This window comes from Hibiscus syriacus, unplaced genomic scaffold, assembly GCF_006381635.1.
Source record: "Hibiscus syriacus cultivar Baekdansim isolate YM2019G1 unplaced genomic scaffold, ASM638163v2 tig00110569_pilon, whole genome shotgun sequence".
Lineage (NCBI taxonomy): Eukaryota > Viridiplantae > Streptophyta > Magnoliopsida > Malvales > Malvaceae > Hibiscus > Hibiscus syriacus.
In genome coordinates, this window is record NW_024062784.1 from 657,050 (window position 1) to 678,277 (window position 21,228).

Genomic DNA, 21,228 nt, shown 5'->3' on the forward strand with positions numbered 1-21,228 from the left:
TTAAACCAGTTGACTCAACACGTTTAACCGACCGTTTGACTCTCTTCTTCTTCTTCGGTCAAACATGCTAAATTAATTTGTTTAACGTGCTACGTCAACATTTCATTATTATAGTAACAATTTGTTAACCATTATTAACGTCGAGTGAATATTTTATAACAAATAATAACGTTAATGTCATACAATCCTATCGGACACCATCACTTTAATCGGTCAATGTCATACCAACAATTTAACTAGACGTTAAAATGTCAAGTCAACACAAATACTAATTTGAGATAAAAAGAAACTTAAGGTATCAATTTAAAAAAGTTGCTGAATTCATATACTAATTGTATAATAACCTAGAAAAAAATTGTGCAAATACTTCCGAGTGGCCACTGCACTTTATTCATTCGTAACCAAATGTACAATTCAACACAGCATGGTAGTCGATTGCTTCTTTTAGAGTCTCGCAACGCGAAAATGTTGCTTCAATATCGGCCGAATGTACTCCTGGTATCCATCAGGCACTACAGTTTCATTCAAAGGGTCCTTCCATGCTTCCTCGTAGAGTTTCGGATAAACGTTTCCGTCATAGCGACCGAGAACCGAGCCGAGGAAGTGGTCGGTGTAGTTGAATGCATCGACAAGTGTGATAGCATTCGGACGGACCTACGAGAAAAAGAAAGAAAGGAGAGATCAGAACTTGTGGATTGCAGCAGTTTTTTTCAAGCAAAAGCACCATGCAAAGTAACTAACTCGGGTTACCGACACGGACCTGGGAGTACAATAATCTCAGCTGCTCATTTGCTAGTGCACCTTGCTCCGGGGTAATGTAGCCGGAGGCAATGAAGTCGCCGAGATGTTTGTGTAACAGGCTTAAAGCATATACCTTGCATAGGATCTCCAACTGTCTTTTCACTCCCTTTCCGGGTATGTCTTGTTGCAGTTTCTCAATGAACCTGAAACAGAAGTTTCTTAGAGAACTTTTCGGAAAACAAAATAAACAATCGAGAATAATCGATCCCGAGTGGATCAGACCGGAGAAGCTCACTTGGAAACAACAATTAACTGACAATGAGCAACCGCAGCTTCGGCCAAATCAGGTGAGAGTTCAGCAAAACCTGAAGAACACATAGGCACATCAAAATTATGGATATCAACTTCAACGGGGAGGCTACTGCACAATCTTTGCCTTATAGCATCGACAAAGTTCTATGACTCGGAATATGCAACTTTTACGGTAAGCAGTAAAGCATGACTACGTACTAGTGGACCGTGCAAGAGTTAAGTTGGTATGGTAATATGTAAAGTGAAAAATGTACGGATAAAAAAGGACGATTACTCCTCGATCGTGATAGAATCGACGTACCATCTTCTTGATTTGGAAATTTGTTGAGGTTTTTCGCACAGGCAACAGCCATCGAAGCAGCCCTTGCTTCGAATGCCTCTACTACTACGTGTGGCTTTAGCCAATCCTCAGCTGTAAGCCAACGTAAGATACGAAATTAGTATATTATGATTTACATAAGCAATAATAACTTGTCGATGAGTACTGATGTAAGATTAACATGTACACCAGTCTATACATTAGCTACAGTATGTAGGTACAACATGAGAACTCGAAAACCAAATACGCATAATATATACCCCTTTCGACTTCACAACGGCATTGCAAGAGGCGTTCTGCTCGTCCCATGTAAGCTATCGTCCCAACAGGCTTCTTTCCAGACCCCAGTTGGGAAACGGTCTTCATTAGAAACCTTCCAACCTGAAGAAACGTTTCCCCTTACATTGTCAATCAATGGCGCCCCATCGTCATTGTAAATATAATATCTAAGATAGATAAGTCCATTAATTTCAGTTAAGATATCCCTTTCATGTTTTATAGTATAGATTCATTCCGTCTTCATAAGATACCAAGAAACGCCATAAGTACTAGTTAATATGATATCGAGTTCAAAGATTCACAAAATACATAGCAAAACATACTACTCGATTCTATGATTAAATCTCCATTTGAACAATAGAATTCATCCCCTACCATCTAAAGAGCAAAATGTAGATGATGAAAACATGTTGTAAGTAGAAGTGATAATATTTCTCATTCGGCATACCTGTAAAAGCAGAACAACATTGTCGCCTTCGTAAGTACAGGCAGGGACGTAAACTGCAAATAACTCGGGGAGCCCACTACTAGACAGATAACCATGACCACCGCATAGTTTCCGGCATTCTTCGATTGCATCCTGCAACCATATTTATTTCAGTCAAGCTAAAAGCACCCATAAACAGCAAAACATTCAATATAATTCGAAGGAAGAGTGGTGAAGTTAAGTGACATACTGCAGTTGCGGAAGTAGTAATAGACTTCAACCCCGCAGTACACGCATGAACCTCGGGTAATGTGGAGAAATCATTGGCTTGCAATCTTTGGGTCACATCCGTGTATAGCCATTGCAGCCACTCGCCAACAAATCTGAAAGCATAGGCAGAAGCAAGCAAAGGAAAGAGTCTATTTTGCTGTGTTTTGTAGTCGATCACCTGAAATAGAATAAATGAACGTTAAGGCATTAGATGAGCCTCAGCCTTCAGTACATTTATCACAGAATCTTGAACACAATCATCGGAAAGTTTCTAGGGAAACAGAGAGCTATAACAAGTGATCATAAAAGGTAGCTGTATAAAACGACACATACTTGAAACATGTATATGAGTATAAGATCCAAAAGACAATCGTACCTGGGTCTCTGGACCACCATTCTGCGAACCGAATTGTCTACGGACAGCACTATACCTTGTCGCAATACAAACTGCCCTTGACAAGGCAGTAGAAGCATCAGCTACAATTGCTTGGCGGACATAGACCATTGTACCATAAACCAGCTGGCGAGGAACATCAGATTCAATACATTTCCCTTCTCTTGTAACCTGTGAAACACTGGAGAGGAAAAAAGAAAATCAAACTTCAGAACAGTCAATATTATTCTTCGGAAAAAATTAACAGAAAAGAGACAAAGCCATAGAGGCATGGTTAAACAACAAACCCCATTAGCATTTGGTCCCTTGGAATGCGCACATGGTCGAATCTCAGAACACCATTGTCCATGCTGTTATATGCGCCGCTCCCAAATTTCATTCCGATATCACCAACTGTTATTCCGGGAAGCGGTAAGTGATCATCCAAACTACGCAACTGGACAATGAAACCTGGAACAAAGAAAGAAAGAGGAAATTCTGAATTAATATAATCATACCAGCAAAACGAGTTCGTTTATGCATTTCACACTTACCGTGCACACCGTGGTCTTGCCCATCTGTTATAAGTCGAGCATAAACCACAGCATGTGTGGACACTTTACCCAATCCCCCAGGCCACCACTATAAATGACAACCCCAATTAGCAAATGTTAAGTCGAGAAAATACATTAAGAATGATTCAACATTAAATCCTCTCAAAGAAGATGTGTAGTACACAGATGAAAGCCACACTCGAACATAAGAAAAAGAGGTTGTCTCATCCAAAAAGCATTAAGAATGACAATCGAAGCATCTCTCATGATATATTTCACAGAATGATGTAATTAGCTTGTTAGCAAATTTACTCACTTTGCTTGAAGTCAATGTGGGACTATGAAGTACAAATTCATCAGTGTGAGGATCAAATGTTGCCGTAGTCTCAAGCCCTTGGACATTGGAGCCATGTCCAAGCTCAGTTTGTGCATAGCATCCAATAATTTGCATCTTATATGCCATTGGAAGCCACTTCGCTTTCTGCTCCTCAGTTCCACTTCCTTTGATAGCAGGTATAAACATTCCCTGTCAAAGAAAATATACATAGGAGGTCAAGAAAACATTTATATATTAGTGCGTATACGCGAACTTACACTTACTTCTGAAGCTTAGAAACACGAAAAGAAAAACAGGACTTACCCAGTGAAGATCTGTGAAAGCAGGCTGGTCCATAAAAAACCTTAATTCACTGGCCTCTTCTTCTGTTGTAAGAAGATTTCTCGGTGTTAAAATAAGATGTCTAAGGGAAAAAACAATTCAGACAAAGTTGAAGAAGAGGAACATGATCAAAAACAAACCAGAGAGACGAAGCTCAATTATCCTCTTCCACGCATGAGCAGCTTTCTTCAAAGTATCGTTGAACAATTCCTTCCTAGACAGCATAGTTCGATTATCCTTTCGAAAAACCTTTACAAAACAGAAACAAGAAGTTAATAACCAGTTCAACAGGTGAAAGGAAACTGTGTAAAACATGTTTTTCTTCATTTCACTTATCCAGTTATGCCTATTCTTGTCAAAGTCAAACCAATACACAAAAAAGTGAAAAACCAACCAAAGTCCAAACTTCAGCTTCAATCATTTCACACCCCGGGAACCAAACAGAAAGAAAGCTATCTCAAACAGTAAACGAATCACAGGCAACAGTGCGAAATACTAAAATGTCTCTAACAACTGAATTTATGTCGAAACTTAAACAGTATTCCGGTTCTGTTCAATAATTTTGTCGAAAAGGCAAACAAACAGATCAGTGATTAACAACAAAACGATTAAAACACAAATTTCGCCTAGATAACAAGAAATCAAAAGCAAAAAGAAGAAGAAGCAATTCACCGGATCACTAGCGACGAGACGAGCAACTCGATCGGAGATCTCGTAAGCTTGACGAGAACCAGCCCAAACGATCTTCATCTCCTCCACGTCAAACTCCGCCTTTCTCCTCTCTTCCGCGTGGTAATCAAGCGCCGCCATTGTTTTTTGTTTCTGGATTCGAGTCAAAACTTCAAAAAGAACAGATAAAAAGTTGAAGGAAAAAAAAAAACGAATTTTGATTTTTGGAAAGCAAGGGAATAAGTGGATATAAATAGTACTTCGTTCTGAGTGTTAGGTTTGAATATTCTGATAACGTTGACGAGTGTCTTCGAATTACTGCGTAATCCCCACCGTCTGAAAACAATATCTTTTCCCCCCTTTTTGCTCATGGTTTTTTCCTTACCGGCCATTAAAAAACACGTGATTTCCGTTGACAACAATTATGTAATATAATGACGGTAAAAAAGTAAAACCAAATAAATTAAATTACGAAATAAAGAAAAAATTCGTACCGACAATTTTGAACACTATATTCGACTTTACGAACCATCCCCATTTCCGTCCAATTCTTGCATATATTTTCTACACATTAAAAAACAAAAAAGCAAAAATCCATCGAAGGTCCCTATACTTTTAAAAAAAATCAATGTGATTTTCGTATTATTTTTTATTTTAATGTGACCATTAACTCAAAAATAAACCCAATGTGATCTTTTGATTAATGTTTTTTTTTTCTGTCTTTGACAGTTATAGTGTTGACATGTCAGTCCAGGGTGGCAGATTAACGTGGCAGATGATATAACAGATTGACTAAATTGATAACTTAAACATGGCAAATAAATTATCACGTCAGCATCGTGGACCGTCACATCAGTATCATGAACTGACACGTCGGTACAATCACGATCGACAGCGAAAAACGTTAGTCAAAGGGTCACATTAAATTTATTTTCTGAGTTAAAGGTCATATTGAGAGAAAAATAATACGATAGTCACGTTATTATTATTTTTTCAAAAGTACAAGGAACTCCTTAAAAACATGCTTCAAAATAAATATTTGTATTTAAATTATTAGTTAATTAAATCTCATTTTTCAAAAATTCATTATAAGAATAATTTTTTTAATTAGAGATGACAATAACATGAACATAATAAATTTTTAATATGTAGTTTTCGTATTTTTTTTATTCTCTTCAATTTTCTAGAAAAATCAAAAGGGTAAAAATTCAAAATTTCATTCATTTTCGAGAAATCAAATAATTATAAGTTCTTAATTTTGAAAATTCATCTATTTTCGATGTATCAATTTCAACCCATGAGTTATACTTAAATTCTTTTATTTTTTTCTTTTTCTTTTTTTTTACAAAATCAAAAGATTTAAATCTCAAAAATATTTCGCTTCTAAAAGTCTATCCATGTGATAATAAAATCAAAAGTCTAACTCCCAAAATACTTTGATTTTACTTATAATGATGATATGAATAAAAGAAGAAAATATTCAAAAATTAAAAATTTGTTAATGGAAAATAACAACTTTTTAACTGAAGACATGAAAATAATTAGTATATGAAACATTAAGCATTTATCCTTACAAAAAAAATAATAAACACTTATTTTGCAATAAAACCTTTATTTTATTGGGTAAACTACGCATTTAGTATCTAAACTATCTATTTTAACCCAAACTATCAATTTGATAATTGAACACTTATTTTGTAATAAAACAGTTATTTTATTGGGTAAACTACACATTTAATATCTAAACTATCAATTTTAATCCAATACCTAAACTTTTAATTTTTTTCAAAATCATACCTAACATTTGATTTTCATTTCCTATCATTAAAAAATTAACATATTTAGTACCTAAACTATCAATTTTAATATGTTTCAATACCTAAACTTTCATATTTTTTTTTCAAAACCTGACATTAAATTTTGAATGGGGTATTGAAATGAAACAAAAATCAAAATTTTTAACGGCGGAGTATTAAAATAAAACAAAAACTAAACTTTAAGTATGCTTTTAAAAAAATTAAAATTTAGGTACAAAAACGGACCAAACTGATAGTTTCAGTACTAAACGCATAATTTACTTTATTTTATTTTGAGAATTGTGTTGTCTGTATCTTTTTAATAAAGATATCGACTTTAGCATAAGATTATGGGTTGCCTGAACTGTTCCTATCCCAAATTAAAAGAACGGACACAAGCCAACCACCCCACTAAGCTTCAAAGATGGTGTGATCAAGACACATAAAGACATGTTTTTTCCACAGAACTGAACCGGTGAAACTCCATATCAATTTATGAATGATTAAATGTCGTAACGCCGTCCAAGTTTGACACGATCCGAGTTCGACACGATCGATAACCTGTTCTACTCATAAATCCCGAAAGAATCCGACTTGACCTTAAATACAACCATATATATGGGTACATATAATTGGATCCAATGTTTCACTTACAGGCCAAGCATGAGAAGATCAACACTGGTTTTTCTTGTATCATAAATGTGAATATCACCGACCGTGGCCGTTAAATGTTAATCCAATGATTTTCGGTAGAAGCAGTAGCTGCAAGTCTAAAGCGTTCTTCCAGGTAGTCCGAGCTACGGATAGGTGGAAATCTACAATGTCATAAGAAAATAAATAAATTATATGTCACGTTGTTCGGATACTCGTGAACATACCCGTTTCGGGTTGCATAGATACCTTGGGAAACAAGACTCGCTGCAGCAACTCTCCAAGCATTCCACTATACAGTCTTTGTTGGGTTCTAGAAAGAATGCCACCTGAAATGTTGCAATATATGAAGTTTCAAGACGAATCGGAGCCTCCCTCGAGTGAAAAGTGCAGATATCGACATCAAATCGAGACTTTGGATCTCAAATGTGATGACTTTTCAATCTTTTGACGGAATGTTCAACGAAATGTTTCAAACATAACTCGAAGTTGAAAGATGAGCAAATAAATTCCCGGACCACTCGAGGCTAGCCAATAACACAATGAATGACATTAAGAAGTATACGGGAAAGAACAATGTTTACCTGGTAGCCTTCTTGTCTGGTTGGCATCACTCGGTGCATTGTTGACCTAGAAATAGTCGAAACTAATGAGAGAGAGATACATCAACACTGCCATTAGAAAATCATTCCATGAAACGAGGAATGGGATTATCGGAAAAAACAATTAGTTCACCTCTCCATCATGTCCCCAATGTTAACGATGAATGCCCTGTTCAGATCTGTTGAGATACATAAGGAAGCTGAGGGTACTTCGCACGTGGATAGCACCCTCAGCTTCCTTATGTATCTCAACAAGATCCGATGCTCAAAAGACGAATTTAATAAGAACACAGCCATATATACTAATCATTTACTCACCCACTTATGCTCGGCACATCCTCCCAAACTTTCTGTTGCTCGGATTTTTCCCGGAAAACCTGTTAGCGCCTACGGTGAAAACATTATGGTATCGAAATACAAAAGTTAAAGGGTTGCTGTTATAAAAGTGAACATGCCTGAACCCCTGGAACACCATCAGTCAGCAGAAGAGTGACTGTTCCATAATCTGAATGTGCAGACCTGGATATCGAAAGACATATCATCATAATCTAGAATTTATATACAAGTTTTCATCACATGCTGCACTAGGATCATGAAAATTGACCTTAGTAAAGGATTCCGGAACACATCAGTACATGGCATCGATATATAAAGATGAAAAACGATATCACTAGACCTGGATAGTGTATTAAGCACAAAAAGGCCATCGGTTCACTCAAAGCTCCTGATTTTTGAAAGAAATCTTCATCCAAGTTCAAAGCCAAGGCAATTAAAGAAATTAACTTCATCCCAGCCGACCTGAAACAGCAAATCTAGTATTATTGTAAACTTGCCGAGTCTTTCCGTATGAGTATATTATATATATATATATATATATATATATATATATTGTAAGAGCAAAACACCGTGATTTGTAAGAGCTGACGAACAAGGGAAAACATAAAATCTTGAGAGAACGACAATTTTATTATTATTTTAAATCATTAGTCAGAAAGCATCTAAGCTATAAATTTATAAAATAGCAACCCTCTAAACATAAAACTGTCATTTGTCAAGTTTTATTCTCATCTGCACACCATAAATGCCAATATCAAAATTAATAGGAGGGACTTACAAGACTTTTTTATAGTAAGCCTCCATTGTGCTTCTCCAAGATGGCATATCTTCTGAAAACGGGAAACCCGAAAACCATCACAACAAAGTTCTCATGGTTCAATTGCAACTTATTAGCATTAAGCTTAAACACACGGCCCCATAATCAGAACGCGTCGTTTCCTTACATTACATACCTTCGGAAGGCCATTGATTAAGGTGATTTCTGCTAATGTGCCGATATAGAAGCTTTCTTTAGCGTCACCTGCTTTTGACCAGCCAAAAGCGACCGATTGTTTCCTTGAGTTTCAGTTTCAATCAGACTTGATTACATGCTATAAACAGGCGATCAACATTAATTTTCGGTTTTGTCTATTTGGTGGACAATGTTGATTGTTCCCCGGTACATGACATTGGTCTCAATGCCACGAGTGTCTAATAGAGCTTAACCAAGACAGCGGAAAACAATAAAGATAAAGTCGAAATACCTATGGCGGCATTTAAACTAGTATCGAGCTTCTCATAGAACAATCCCGTGTAACCTCTGTGATTCTTGACAGCAAAATTGACCTTCTCTTCGACCGGGAGTGCGAAAAACTTGTTACTATGCTCGAAAACTTTCTTAATCAGTTCTTCCTCAACCCCATGATTTACAAGATAAAAGAAACCCAGGTCCAAGCATGCCTGAGATACAATTCCCAAATTTAGACTCTGAACCCTATTAAATCATTCCAAGAATAACCTATAAGAACAACATATTCTTATCAATCGACACGAAAGGGCCGGCAAAGAACATGTTTTTGAATGTTGAATTTGATAAACTACCATCCATAATTGCTTCGATTTTCCATAGAAACAACACAAAGGCATGCACATTTGCAGCATGCGAAGCACACGGCAAATAACTTAACAAAGACAACATAAAACTAAAATCAAACCCATACGTAATGAACTTAATCATGGAAGAACATAGCAATAAAAACCCAGAGTGAAAAAAGGGCCAAAATTTGAAGGAAATGGGGGAAAATACTAACTTGACGAATAGATTTGGCAGTGGAGAGGCGATCTTCTGAAGACAAGTCAATGACTGGTAGTTGAAGGACTTCGGACATTCTTTCGTAATTCTTGACGAAATCAAGTTAGTTGTCTCAATGAACTTGTTTCTGCAATTCAGAGCTTTTAAGTCTTCATCAATGGCTAGTCTATATAGGGATGTAAATGAGACGAGATCGATTCGATCTTGGCTCGATAAATACTCGGATCGAATAGATTCGACTCGAGCTCGAACTCGACTCGAATTCTTAACGAGCCAAAACGAGCTACTCGATATTCGACTCGAAAAGCTCGTGAGCAACTTAAAAAAATATTATATTATAATTTTATATTTTTTAAAATTACATTATTAAAAATATATTAAAAATACATTATTAATGAATAAATATTTTTGAATTGAAAATTGTTAAAAATTATTTTTGAATAAATATTCTTATATTTATTTTAAATTGATAAAAAAAATTATTTCTCTAATGATAAATATTTAATATATTTCTAATAAAAATATTTGTAATAACTAATTTTTTAAATTATTGTTATATTTTGAGGTTTTGGGTTCAAATATCATAAATATCAAGGGTTTGAGCATTTAATATTAAGATATTATATTGTACTTACCTCATAACTAATTATGTGATAAGATTTAGGGTTTAGGATTTAGAGTTTATGTGATAGGATTTAAGATTTAAAGTTTAGAGTTTATGATTTATGTGTTAAGGTTTAGGGTTTATGTGTTAGGGTTTAAGTTATGCCATGAAGGTAACATACAAATTATGCAAAATGATGTTATGTGGCTCATAAATAAATTATTCACATACTTATACATAAACATGTCAACATGCAAAATAAATATACACAACTAATTAAAGAAAACAATCATAAACAGGGACTAAATTAAGAAAAATCTAAATGTGAGGACTAATTTAAGCTAAAATTTAAATAATTGAGGGACTGTTTTGTACAAAACGCATAAATCTAGAGAGCCTAAAATTTACCCCTAAGGATCAAATTCGAGTTTGAGTTTGAGTTTTAATCGAGTTCGAGCTTGAATCGAGCTCAAAATCGAGCTTCAATCGAGCTCGAGTCTCGAGCTTCAATCGAGCTCTTGAATTTTTTTTGAGTTTGAGCCTTTTCAAGTTCAAGTCGAGTTTTAATATTATCTTTCGAGTTCGAGTCGAGCTTGAAAATTTTAGGCTCACGAATTTTCGAGTCGAGTCGAGCCTACATTTAAAATTTTCGAATTCAAGTCGAGCTCGGCAATACTCAAACTCGAACTCGACTCGACTCGTTTATACCCCTAAGTCTATAAAGACGAAGGGCCAAGAGGCTTTACATTTTATCAGATGACAAACATGGTACGAGCTTGTCTATAAGGTTTTTTTTGGCCCAACAGTGCAAAAAATTTATTAATTAGCCAAGTGGGGCATATATAATTTATTTTGAATTCTACGATATTTGCTACTGTATTTAAGAAATTCGATCACGTTAATGGGAAGAGTTTATTTAAATAATATTTTTATTTAAATTAGTCACCTCGAAGTGACAAATTCTAATAAAATATTTTTTATTACCACATCGGGATAAAAAGTTTGAAAACAAAATATTTTTATTAGAACTCATCACGTCAAGTTAACCAGTTTCATACACTGTATAAAATATTATATATCCCTAAATAAATTACTTTGTACCACATTAGGGTAAATACTTAGTATGCCTATGCTATTTGGGCAAAAAAACCATAAGAACATAAGGAGCATGAGTGGTAAAATTAGCCTAATAGGCCTAGCAGGTAAAATAATTGATCCATTATGAATTATTTAAAATTAATTTGAAATCTATGATATTTACGATAGTGATTTCAAACTCGTCATGTGAACATAACAAGTTCTAATAAAATATATTTTTATTGAAATTTGTCACTTTAACAGGACAAATTTTAATAAAATAATTATATCTTTTAGAATTTGTCACGTCAATTTGAAAATTTTAAATAAAATAAATATTATTTGAGTAAACTCGTCATATTAACATGACGAATTTACCTTATACTATAATATTTATCGTATATCCCAAGTTAAAACTTGGATTGATTAGTGGACTATTTTTTCATCTGTTTAACTTATTGAGCCAAATTTATCAGCTTGAGTTGGCCTCGTTTCATGTACTCCAAACTTGGGCTCTTGTTTTAAAGATTGAACGCGGTCCATAGGCTCAATTTTTTTTACTTCCACACTATATTTATATATGATTCTTAAGTTTATTGTATATTTATACAAAATATTTTTATTATAAAAATATAATTATTAATTTAAAATTATATTTTATTATTATTATGCACAATTAATCTCTTTTCTGTATTAAAAGAAGATATACACTTTTAAATTTCAAATTTATTTCACTCTTAACTATCATATTTCATGTTCTATTCATTAAATAAATATCACCGGTCGAATAACCTCTCACGTAAAATCTTAAACCTATATGAGAGTCTTTTGAAATCTCGAGTGTTACACTCAAACTCACACGTCGGGTTTCTCTTATACTAAAATCTTATTTCGTGTTCATTTTTAAAACATTTAGATTTTCGTGTTCAGTTTTAAAACATTTAGATACGAGATTGAATTTTACTCGAACTAAGGGGTTGTTTGTTTGCCTCTTAATGGAACCATTCAGCGTTGAATGTTGAACCGTTCAACATTCAACGCGTTTGTTTCGCACATTTGAATGATTTAGTGCTGACTGATTTAGCAAAACAGTGTTGAATGATTCAGCACATAAATACATTCTGAATGATTCAGAATCATTATCAAATAGCCCGTTCAACATTCAAAGCGTTTGTTTCGCACATCTGAATGATTTAGTGCTGACTGATTCAACAAAACAGTGTTGAATGATTCAACACATAAGTACATTATGAATGATTCAGAGTCATTATCAAACAGCATGTCACATTCAGAACTAATTCATACAGAGCCTCTGAATCATTCAGCATTTGAATCATTCGACGCTTAATCATTCTGAAGTAAACACACAACCCCTAAGTTAAATATGAAGCTTTGAATTTCGAACTGAACTCGAGCTTGTACTAATAATATGTCAATAACCTTTGGCTTAGAAAATGTGTGGTTTTCGGTTTAGCACACCAGGCTTGTATTAGAATATCGAATTTCTAAACTTATATATTTTGAATAACATATAACTCGTATACATATTTGTAAATTTTCTTAAAATATATATACTCTGCATTTTTAGGGCTCTTATGCTGACATGGAGCACACATGAGTGAATGGTGATTAGCTTTTGTAATTTACTTCTCACCAACTTAAAATAGAGATGGGCACGGGGTGGGGTGGGGTGGGGCGGGCCGGGTTTTTGGCCGCCGGGTTTTTGGCCACCCCTACCCAAAAATACATACTTAAAACCTGATCTGTCATGTCTGATAAATTTTAGTTTTTTTTTCACCCAGACTCATTTTAGATTAAAATTTCGACCCGTCAGGAATATATTAATATATTTAAATAATTAAAATAAATTAATTTATAATGATTTATTATATTTTAAACAATTAAATTAATATATTTTATAATAATTTTCTACAGTTTTAATAATTAATTAATATATTTTAATAAAAATATAAAAATATTAAATATAAAAAAATGATCAAATCGAACAAGATTAATGATTTTTCACCTTAAATCTGATAATATACAAATAGTCCCCCGACTATACGATGTTTTTTCATTAAGTCTTTTGACTATTAAAAATTATAAAATGATCCTCTTATTATAGAATATTGCTTTACTAAGTCCCTCAATTATTAAAAATTACAAAATAGTCACTCATCTATTCGTCAACTTCTGAACTCATCCTTTTTTTGTTAACAAAATTGATGGTTGTCTAAGTTTGACGTTAACATGATGACTGAGATATGATAGTTGTTTAAGATTTCGGGATCATATTTTATCATATCACAGTTAGCAAGTTAACGTTTAGCTAATACCGTTAATTTTTTAACAAAAAAATATGAGTTTAGAAAATAATAAATAGTTGAGTGATCATTTTGTAACTTTTAATAGTCGATGAACTCAACAAAACAATACTCTATAGTTGGAGGACCATTTTGTAACTTTTAATAGTCAATAGACTTAATAAAATAATATCCTATAGTTAGGAGACCATTTATTTACTTTACCCTTTATTATTTTAGGGTAAAGCGTATCAAAGTTTAGCTAATTATGTTCAAATGATTATCTTGGGTCAATATACCTTTAAAAATTATTACACAAATCATTAGATTTATTAAATTGTTATAAAATGGTTACTATTATGATATAATTATCATAATTTTTTAATAAATTTAATGGTTGTTTTATAATTTTTGAAAGTTTAATGACCAAAAACAATAATTAGATGATAGTTTACCTATTTTCCTAGTTAGCTTGTGTAACTACAAGAAAAGTGATGAATTTATGACTATGATTAACTTTCAATTTTCCTTTCATCTTTGGCTTAAAATTCAATGAAAACAAAATGTCAATTTCTTTTTACTATTGTTATTGTTTTAAGTAACATGAAAATACAGTGTATTTTTTCAATTAATGCTTGTAAGATAAGTTACATATATTGTATTTAGGGTAAACTATACATTTAGTACTTAAACTATTAATTTTGATCCGTTTTAGTATCTAAATTTTTAATTTTTTTAAATCATACCTAACGTTTAGTTTTTGTTTCATATCTAAATTTTTGTTTCATATAAATACCTATGAATGGCAAACTCAGGGATCAAAATTATCAAAATTCGGGTGAAAAAAAACCAGGGATCGAATTTTGAAAATGGCAACTTCAGGGATTAAAAGTTTGCTTATCCATTAAAAAAGTTCGACATAAATCGGTTCAACACGTGTCATTAGTTTACCCACTTGTCAGAACTACCTACGAATCATGCCCCGTCGTTTTAGATCTCCTCCGTCGTTTTAGATCTCCTCCCTCACCCGATATAAATTTATCCACCGCTTTTTCGTCTCTCCATTTTTTTTTATGTAAAATCGAAAGAGTAGAATCCAGGAAATCATCTCTTCACGACTTCCCACCAAAAAGATCGGGAAAAGAAATCCGATTAGGGTTTACAGAGCACAAATTTCGTGTTAAAATCCCCAATTTCCATCAATCGGGTCACCGCTCGATCACGAGACGTCATCTCCGGCTTGTTCCCGCCGTCCGATCGGCCCTTTTTTATCAAAATTATGTTGGTGGTTTCTTTTCTATTTCATAACCCAGTTGTCCCCAGAACAATTTCTATCAAATCAATCTCGTTCCATTCCAAGATTTAGGGTTTGTTTTTTAAAAGGATTATCAAATATTTTCATTTCCTTTTCCTGCTTTGATCAAACCATACAAATTCCGTGAATTCGGTGGTTAGGGTTTGTAATTTTGTGCATATTTATATATTTTCTGTTGAACTCTGCGGCTATGTATATTGAGGAATTGAAGGTAGGGGGAGAAAATAAGAGTTATTGTGAAAGTAATGAGGTTTTGAGCATAGAAAGAAGTTCTGTTGAATGGGATGCGAAGAGGATATTGGTGGGTGCAGGAGCTCGTGCTCTGTTTTACCCGACCTTGTTGTACAACGTTGTTAGGAACAAGATTCAGGCGGAGTTCCGGTGGTGGGACAGAGTTGATGAGGTATATAGCTTAGGTTCTTGTCTTGTTCATCCAAAGTAATTTTTGTTGTTGAAGATGGTGTTTTATTATTGTGTTGTTTTAGAATCTATATTGTAATCTGCTCACAAGTGCATAGTTGATTTGAACTTGAAATTTTTTCGAGTCCAGATTATGAAATTACAACTGAAATCGATTTGAGTAGAGTTTTTTCAAGTATAGTCGAAAAAATTTTGAAGTCTTGCTCACCCTAGTTTTCCCTTTATCTAATATGATGTTTCTTTTTTTCTTTTTTGAAGTTCATCCTGTTAGGTGCTGTTCCATTCCCCGCTGATGTTCCGAGGCTAAAGGAGATCGGTGTTGGCGGAGTAATCACACTAAATGAACCTTACGAGACTTTGGTTCCTACACCTCTTTATCATGTGGGCATTCTGTTCTAGCACATATACATTATACATTTTGAATGTTGTCTCATTTCCCCCCGGGTTTCGAGTTTTTAGGCTGATTTTTCGTTTTCATTATGCTGTTTTTTTAATGTTGCCTATCTTGGATCCTTTGATTGTTTCCAAATTTGTTAATTTCTTTCAACAATTTTGTTGTAGAATCATGGCATTAACCATTTGGTGATCCCTACAAGAGACTACTGCTTTGCACCATCTTTGACATCAATATGCCGAGCCATTGATTTCATTCATAGTAAGCCTCCTTTGAAGGGGTTGCTTGTGTTGGTCAAACTTGCCTGAAAATGGCTTTTTTTTAGTGAAAATTATGACATAGTTCAAATGTTTCTCCATTCTTCTGTTCTTAGTTATTTTCTTACTGAATGTTCCCTGTTTTCATTGTTTTTTTCCTCTAGGAAATGCATCACATAGGGAAACTACATATGTCCACTGTAAAGCTGGCCGTGGTCGCAGCACAACCATTGTATTATGTTACCTGGTTAGTGCTATATAAACTATAAATATGTGTTGGCCACATCACTTGTTTGTTCTAGATGCACTGATATGAATTCTGGTTTTAATATAGGTCTATTATAAGCAGATGACACCTGCTGGGGCATATGATTATGTGAAGTCTATCAGGCCAAGGGTGCGGTTAGCCTCTTCCCAATGGCAGGTATTACGTATCGGGTCCCACTTTCTCTAATCAAATTCGGGAATAATGCATCCATACTTGTTTTTATCGAAATCACAATTCCTGAAGCAATGTGCTTGATTCATCTCTTTGTTGCAATTTTAGGCTGTCGAAGAGTTCTACTATCTTAAAATGAGAAAGGCTGCCTTCCACAGCCATGTGATGGATTTAATTTTAAGAACTTCAGACTCAGCATCTTCACGAGACCTTGTGACTTTTGATGATGGTTCGGTGGTGGTGGTAACCGAAGCTGATCTTGATGGATACGACCAAAGTCTTGAGCCAGGTGCCACGGGAAGCAGCATATGGGCAGATCTTAGTGTAGTTTATCGGGCTAGAGTTGTCGGTCAGGCGGCATTAGCAAGAATCTCATGCTTGTGGCTAAGCTGCCAAGCACATCAAAAGCTTTCAGCACAGGAACTTGCTCAGGAAAGCACCTGCCTCGGACGTGCTATCAGTGTGGACATCCATGTCTACTGAAAACCGCTGTTACACGGCATGTTGTGTAGGTACCGTGCCCCTTTTCATCTTGTCTCGTACATAAATAAACTGCGAATAATGTTTCTTTAGGCCGAAGCAAACTATGTTTGTTCTTCCCTTGTAAATCGAGTACACCATTTCTTATGAATGGAACAAAAAGATGGAGCATAACTGCTCAAGGATCAAGTGTATATCATTCTCATATTATATGCAAGTATTTTGCCTGTCTTAACAAAGTGCTTGTGTGGATTGATGTGGCCCTGAAATCCACGTGTTCTTATGAATGGGATTTCGATTAGAGTATTCGTATGAAAGAATAAAGACAAACAATCTGATCAATCGATCAAATATATTTATTCATAAACATCATTATTTATCCATACACTGCTGGGAAAGTCTAAGGTCATTTTCTTTTGTAACTATCGAAATTCACTAAAATTTTAAATTAAATATTAGTTTATAGGAGGCACTGTCAACATTGTGTGCGGTGTTCGGTGCGTGCATGATAACCTCAATTATGTATGGTTTAGGCCCTTCCTTTTCAGTCTCTATTTAAGTCCACACTTTCGTGTGTACGTGTTTTCATTAAAGCTTTCAATTTTCTAGCTGTAATCAACAAATTCGAATATTTTTTAGTTAGTATGTTAATGATGTCCTAAAATTTTATATGTATATCTCATTTAAAAAAAATTATATTATCTTATCATTTTTTTAGAGTCTGATTTGTCTGCTCGATTACTCTATTTGATTGAGGAGAATATGGTGGTGTCACTTCGTGAATAATAACATTTTGTGAACAAAATTCACCGAATAGTTGAATATATTCATCGTCACAATCACTATTCTTACCATCTTAATCTATTTATTAAGTTGGTTTTCAACTTCATGTTTATAGAAATCAAATTCTTTATAACTTGCCTTTTCTCTTAAGCTATGAGACATTATTACAAATTTTAAGAACTTGACCATTAAATTTTCCTTAGCGTTAGCATCTTCAGTTTCATATTTATAGTTCAATGTCATCCATAATTCTCTAGCCATTTTAAACATTGTACACTTGAATTCATAGGGTGATTTATTTGTTGCTTTAAGAAGCTTGTTCTTCACTTCTTGGTAATAAGACTTCGTGAAACGACCCAGTTTCCTCCTATTGGGCCTCAGCTCCTCCTTCACATCAGCCAACTCTCTTTCTTGTATTTATAAAACACAGATTTCTGTTCTACCTTGATATTAACCAACAATAACAGTTGTTCCAAGTGAAAACCAGTTAGCAAATCACATGCCAAGATTTCGTCTTGTAGCTTCCATTTTCAACAAAAGATCTTTAATATCTGCTTCCCTTCTTGTCTTCATACTGTAGTATTCCCTGTAAGCTCCTTCCGGAGCTTGGAATTCTTCGATCTTTTGTTTATGCGTTTCTTCAGCCTCGGCCAAGCGTAGTTTCGCAACTCTACTCCTGTACTCTTCTTCAATCTTTTCATCCTTTTCTATTGCAATCCGCCTTCCGCTTCTCTTCTTGCATCATCAGCAAGTGTCTGGTACATTTTGGCTTCCCCTTGTTTGATTCTTATGATGCTCTATAAAGATCGTACCACAAGAACATAGAAAAACGTATCACAAAGACATATATTATTATTTAAAATTAAAAAGACTAAAGAAAAAAAGATAATATAAAAAAACAATAGAATTAAAACCACATAAAAAAATATTAAAAAAGGACGGCTAGGTTTCTTTAATCGAGACAATATTTTATTATATGAGTATCTTAGTTATAATTTAATATGATAATTCTTAGTTACAATTATTTTTTAGTAATATTAGTTGTGTTATTGGCATTATCCAATTCAATTGAAACGGCCAAACCCAAGGTTTCTTTCAGTCAATTCATTGATCGCAGACTTTTCTTGAACCCGCGGGGGACCTTTCCACGTAGTACCCATTAAACCAGAAAATATCCGTATATTTTCATTATTACCATTGAAGACAACAAGGTTCTTTGTGTAATTATTGTGTAAAGTGTGGGTTTTTGCTGGAAATCTTTGTCTATAAATACACATAATTCATCTCTGAGCTTCAATCCCACTTGGTCTTAACGTTCGCTATTCAATTCAAGCTCTCTCTTTCTTCACCATTGTCTTTAATTTCTTCTGTATTCTCCGGTTCAGTGATCCATGCTGATCGGCGTCGGCTCGACTCTTCCGGCTCAGAACTTGAACGTCATCCACGCCAGGCGAGCAAGCTTCAAGTGCCATAGATCACCTCTAAACCCATCTTCTCAAAAGCCCGTTTCGAGTGTTTCATCGGCATCATCTACTGAGTCAACTCGGGAACACCTTTCAAACCTTGAAAAACTCCTCCAGCAAACAAACCAACCGAAACCGGAACCAGCCATCAAAGGTTCCAGCAATGGGTTGATCCAACCCAAAGGTAGAGGCTTACAGGAAGGGCTAAATCTGTCCAGGATTTGGCCGGAAATGAAAGCCGCCGAAGATATGTCTCCGAGCCACCTGAATAGGCTGAAGAGGCTTTTATCTAAAACCATGGAGTATTCTCCGAGGAACGACCTCGGTTCTCGCTGGAGAGAGTACCACGGTTGCAATGATTGGTCCGGTTTACTCGACCCGCTCGACGAGAATCTCCGGCGAGAAGTCGTTAGATACGGTGAGTTCGTTCAAGCGGCTTACCACGGTTTTCATTCGAACCCGGCAATGTCGACCGACGACGAGACTCCGTTGCCGAGGCACGTGGCGTTGCCCGACAGGTCTTACAAAGTGACGAAGAGTCTTTACGCCACGTCATCGGTCGGGTTGCCGAAATGGGTCGACGACGTGGCTCCAGATATAGGGTGGATGACCCAGAGGTCTAGTTGGATCGGGTACGTAGCGGTTTGCGATGACAGGAGGGAGATTAACCGTATGGGAAGGAGGGATATCGTTATCGCTTTACGTGGAACCGCTACGTGCCTCGAATGGGCTGAAAATCTTCGAGCTCAACTGGTTCAAATCCCCGGATCTAAAGATCCGACCCGAAGGGTCGAATGTGGGTTCTTGAGCTTGCATAAAACACGTGGCGCTCACGTACCAAGCTTGGCCGAATCAGTGGTCCACGAAGTGAAGAGGTTGATGGAGATGTACGAAGGTGAAAGCCTTAGCATTACGATCACTGGGCATAGCCTTGGCGCAGCGTTATCGCTCTTAGTTGCCGACGAGATAAGTTCATGCACGCCCGACGCCCCACCGGTAGCAGTGTTTTCTTTCGGCGGACCTCGAGTCGGTAACAAGGGCTTCGTCGATCGACTCAACGAGAAAAACATTAAAGTGTTGAGAATCGTTAACAACCAAGATCTGATCACTAAAGTTCCGGCCCTTCCAAGCTTGTTCATCCGCGAAGGATCCGAACAACAACAACAAAAAGATCATCTCTGGACGTATTCTCACGTCGGAACAGAACTACGAATCGATACTAAAATGTCGCCTTATTTAAAATCAAATGCCGACATCGCATGTTGTCATGATTTGGAAGCTTATTTGCATTTGGTGGATGGGTTCTTGTCGTCAAACTGTCCGTTTAGGTCGAACGCAAAGAGAAGTTTAGCTAGATTACTTCATGATCAAAGATCGAATGTAAAACAATTATATACACACAAGGCCTTGAGCTTGAACCTCGACAGGGACATGTTTAGCTTCCCTATGGCAAGTTGTTTGCCGAGTCCATCCCAATAATAAGCAAAGCTTATTAATGGGATTGAAAATGGAAAACACTTGAACATATACAAGGGTGTCCCTTATTCTTTATTTATTTTGTAATTTAGAGCATCACACTTCCAAAGGTGTATACAAAACTGTCCCCGATATTTCCATCACAAAAAGACATTAAAGAATTCAATTTAGAATGGAATAATACCAGGATTGATATAAAATATTTAAATTTTAAGGATCAATTTAGAATAGTCATACTTTTTTGAATGCCCTCTCAATTTCAAGGTTTTGTCTTGACAAATTCGAAACCGACTCACGTTGTACACCTGATTTTAATGGGTGAATCTCCCAACAAGGATTTTTTACATACATAAAAACTTGAGCTCGAGACTTGGCTTAAATAATTTCAAGCTGCTTACCACTTGAATAACCTTTGTTAGTTAGAATGGTCATACTTTA

The 21,228-nt window shown here is 35.3% G+C and overlaps 3 protein-coding genes and 1 pseudogene across 4 annotated transcripts; 2 read left to right on the top strand and 2 right to left on the bottom strand.

Annotated features, from left to right (window-relative positions):
• Positions 1 to 433: 433 nt before the first annotated feature.
• Positions 434 to 4,801, bottom strand: LOC120132742 (peroxisomal acyl-coenzyme A oxidase 1-like). Its single transcript, XM_039149432.1, has 14 exons — positions 4,606 to 4,801; positions 4,074 to 4,182; positions 3,916 to 3,977; positions 3,592 to 3,801; positions 3,276 to 3,363; positions 3,030 to 3,192; positions 2,725 to 2,923; positions 2,329 to 2,526; positions 2,100 to 2,231; positions 1,633 to 1,753; positions 1,355 to 1,465; positions 1,037 to 1,106; positions 761 to 944; positions 434 to 654 (listed from the first exon to the last, which is right to left on the bottom strand). The coding sequence occupies exons 1-14, from the start codon at positions 4,741 to 4,743 to the stop codon at positions 445 to 447; spliced, it is 1,995 nt and encodes a 664-aa protein (XP_039005363.1). The 5' UTR covers positions 4,744 to 4,801; the 3' UTR covers positions 434 to 444.
• A 2,181-nt stretch (positions 4,802 to 6,982) lies between these two features.
• LOC120132523 lies at positions 6,983 to 9,876 on the bottom strand (annotated as a pseudogene).
• A 4,963-nt stretch (positions 9,877 to 14,839) lies between these two features.
• Positions 14,840 to 17,307, top strand: LOC120132599 (phosphatidylglycerophosphate phosphatase PTPMT1-like). Of its 2 annotated transcripts, XR_005517015.1 has the most exons (7): positions 14,840 to 15,481; positions 15,757 to 15,879; positions 16,060 to 16,153; positions 16,314 to 16,396; positions 16,484 to 16,573; positions 16,697 to 17,191; positions 17,232 to 17,307. XR_005517015.1 is itself a non-coding variant. In XM_039149338.1 (6 exons), the coding sequence occupies exons 1-6, from the start codon at positions 15,269 to 15,271 to the stop codon at positions 17,069 to 17,071; spliced, it is 978 nt and encodes a 325-aa protein (XP_039005269.1). In that variant the 5' UTR covers positions 14,840 to 15,268; the 3' UTR covers positions 17,072 to 17,303. The 2 variants fall into 2 exon arrangements, 1 of the variants encoding a protein (XP_039005269.1); XM_039149338.1 differs by having other exon boundaries at positions 16,697 to 17,303.
• A 1,751-nt stretch (positions 17,308 to 19,058) lies between these two features.
• Positions 19,059 to 20,808, top strand: LOC120132596 (phospholipase A1-Ibeta2, chloroplastic-like). Its single transcript, XM_039149336.1, has one exon. It carries the CDS (start codon positions 19,243 to 19,245, stop codon positions 20,791 to 20,793), a length of 1,551 nt encoding a protein of 516 aa, XP_039005267.1. The 5' UTR covers positions 19,059 to 19,242; the 3' UTR covers positions 20,794 to 20,808.
• The last annotated feature ends 420 nt before the right edge of the window (positions 20,809 to 21,228 follow it).

Coding starts and splice junctions, on each gene's coding strand:
- LOC120132742 (XM_039149432.1), bottom strand. CDS start 4,743: ATGGCGGCGCTTGATTACCACGCGGAAGAGAGGAGAAAGGCGGAGTTT. Junction 3,978..4,073: donor AATTGAGCTTCGTCTCTCTG/GTTTGTTTTTGA, acceptor TTCTTACAACAG/AAGAAGAGGCCAGTGAATTA. Junction 3,364..3,591: donor CCACATTGACTTCAAGCAAA/GTGAGTAAATTT, acceptor TGTCATTTATAG/TGGTGGCCTGGGGGATTGGG.
- LOC120132599 (XM_039149338.1), top strand. CDS start 15,269: ATGTATATTGAGGAATTGAAGGTAGGGGGAGAAAATAAGAGTTATTGT. Junction 16,397..16,483: donor CCATTGTATTATGTTACCTG/GTTAGTGCTATA, acceptor GTTTTAATATAG/GTCTATTATAAGCAGATGAC. Junction 16,574..16,696: donor TAGCCTCTTCCCAATGGCAG/GTATTACGTATC, acceptor TTGCAATTTTAG/GCTGTCGAAGAGTTCTACTA.
- LOC120132596 (XM_039149336.1), top strand. CDS start 19,243: ATGCTGATCGGCGTCGGCTCGACTCTTCCGGCTCAGAACTTGAACGTC.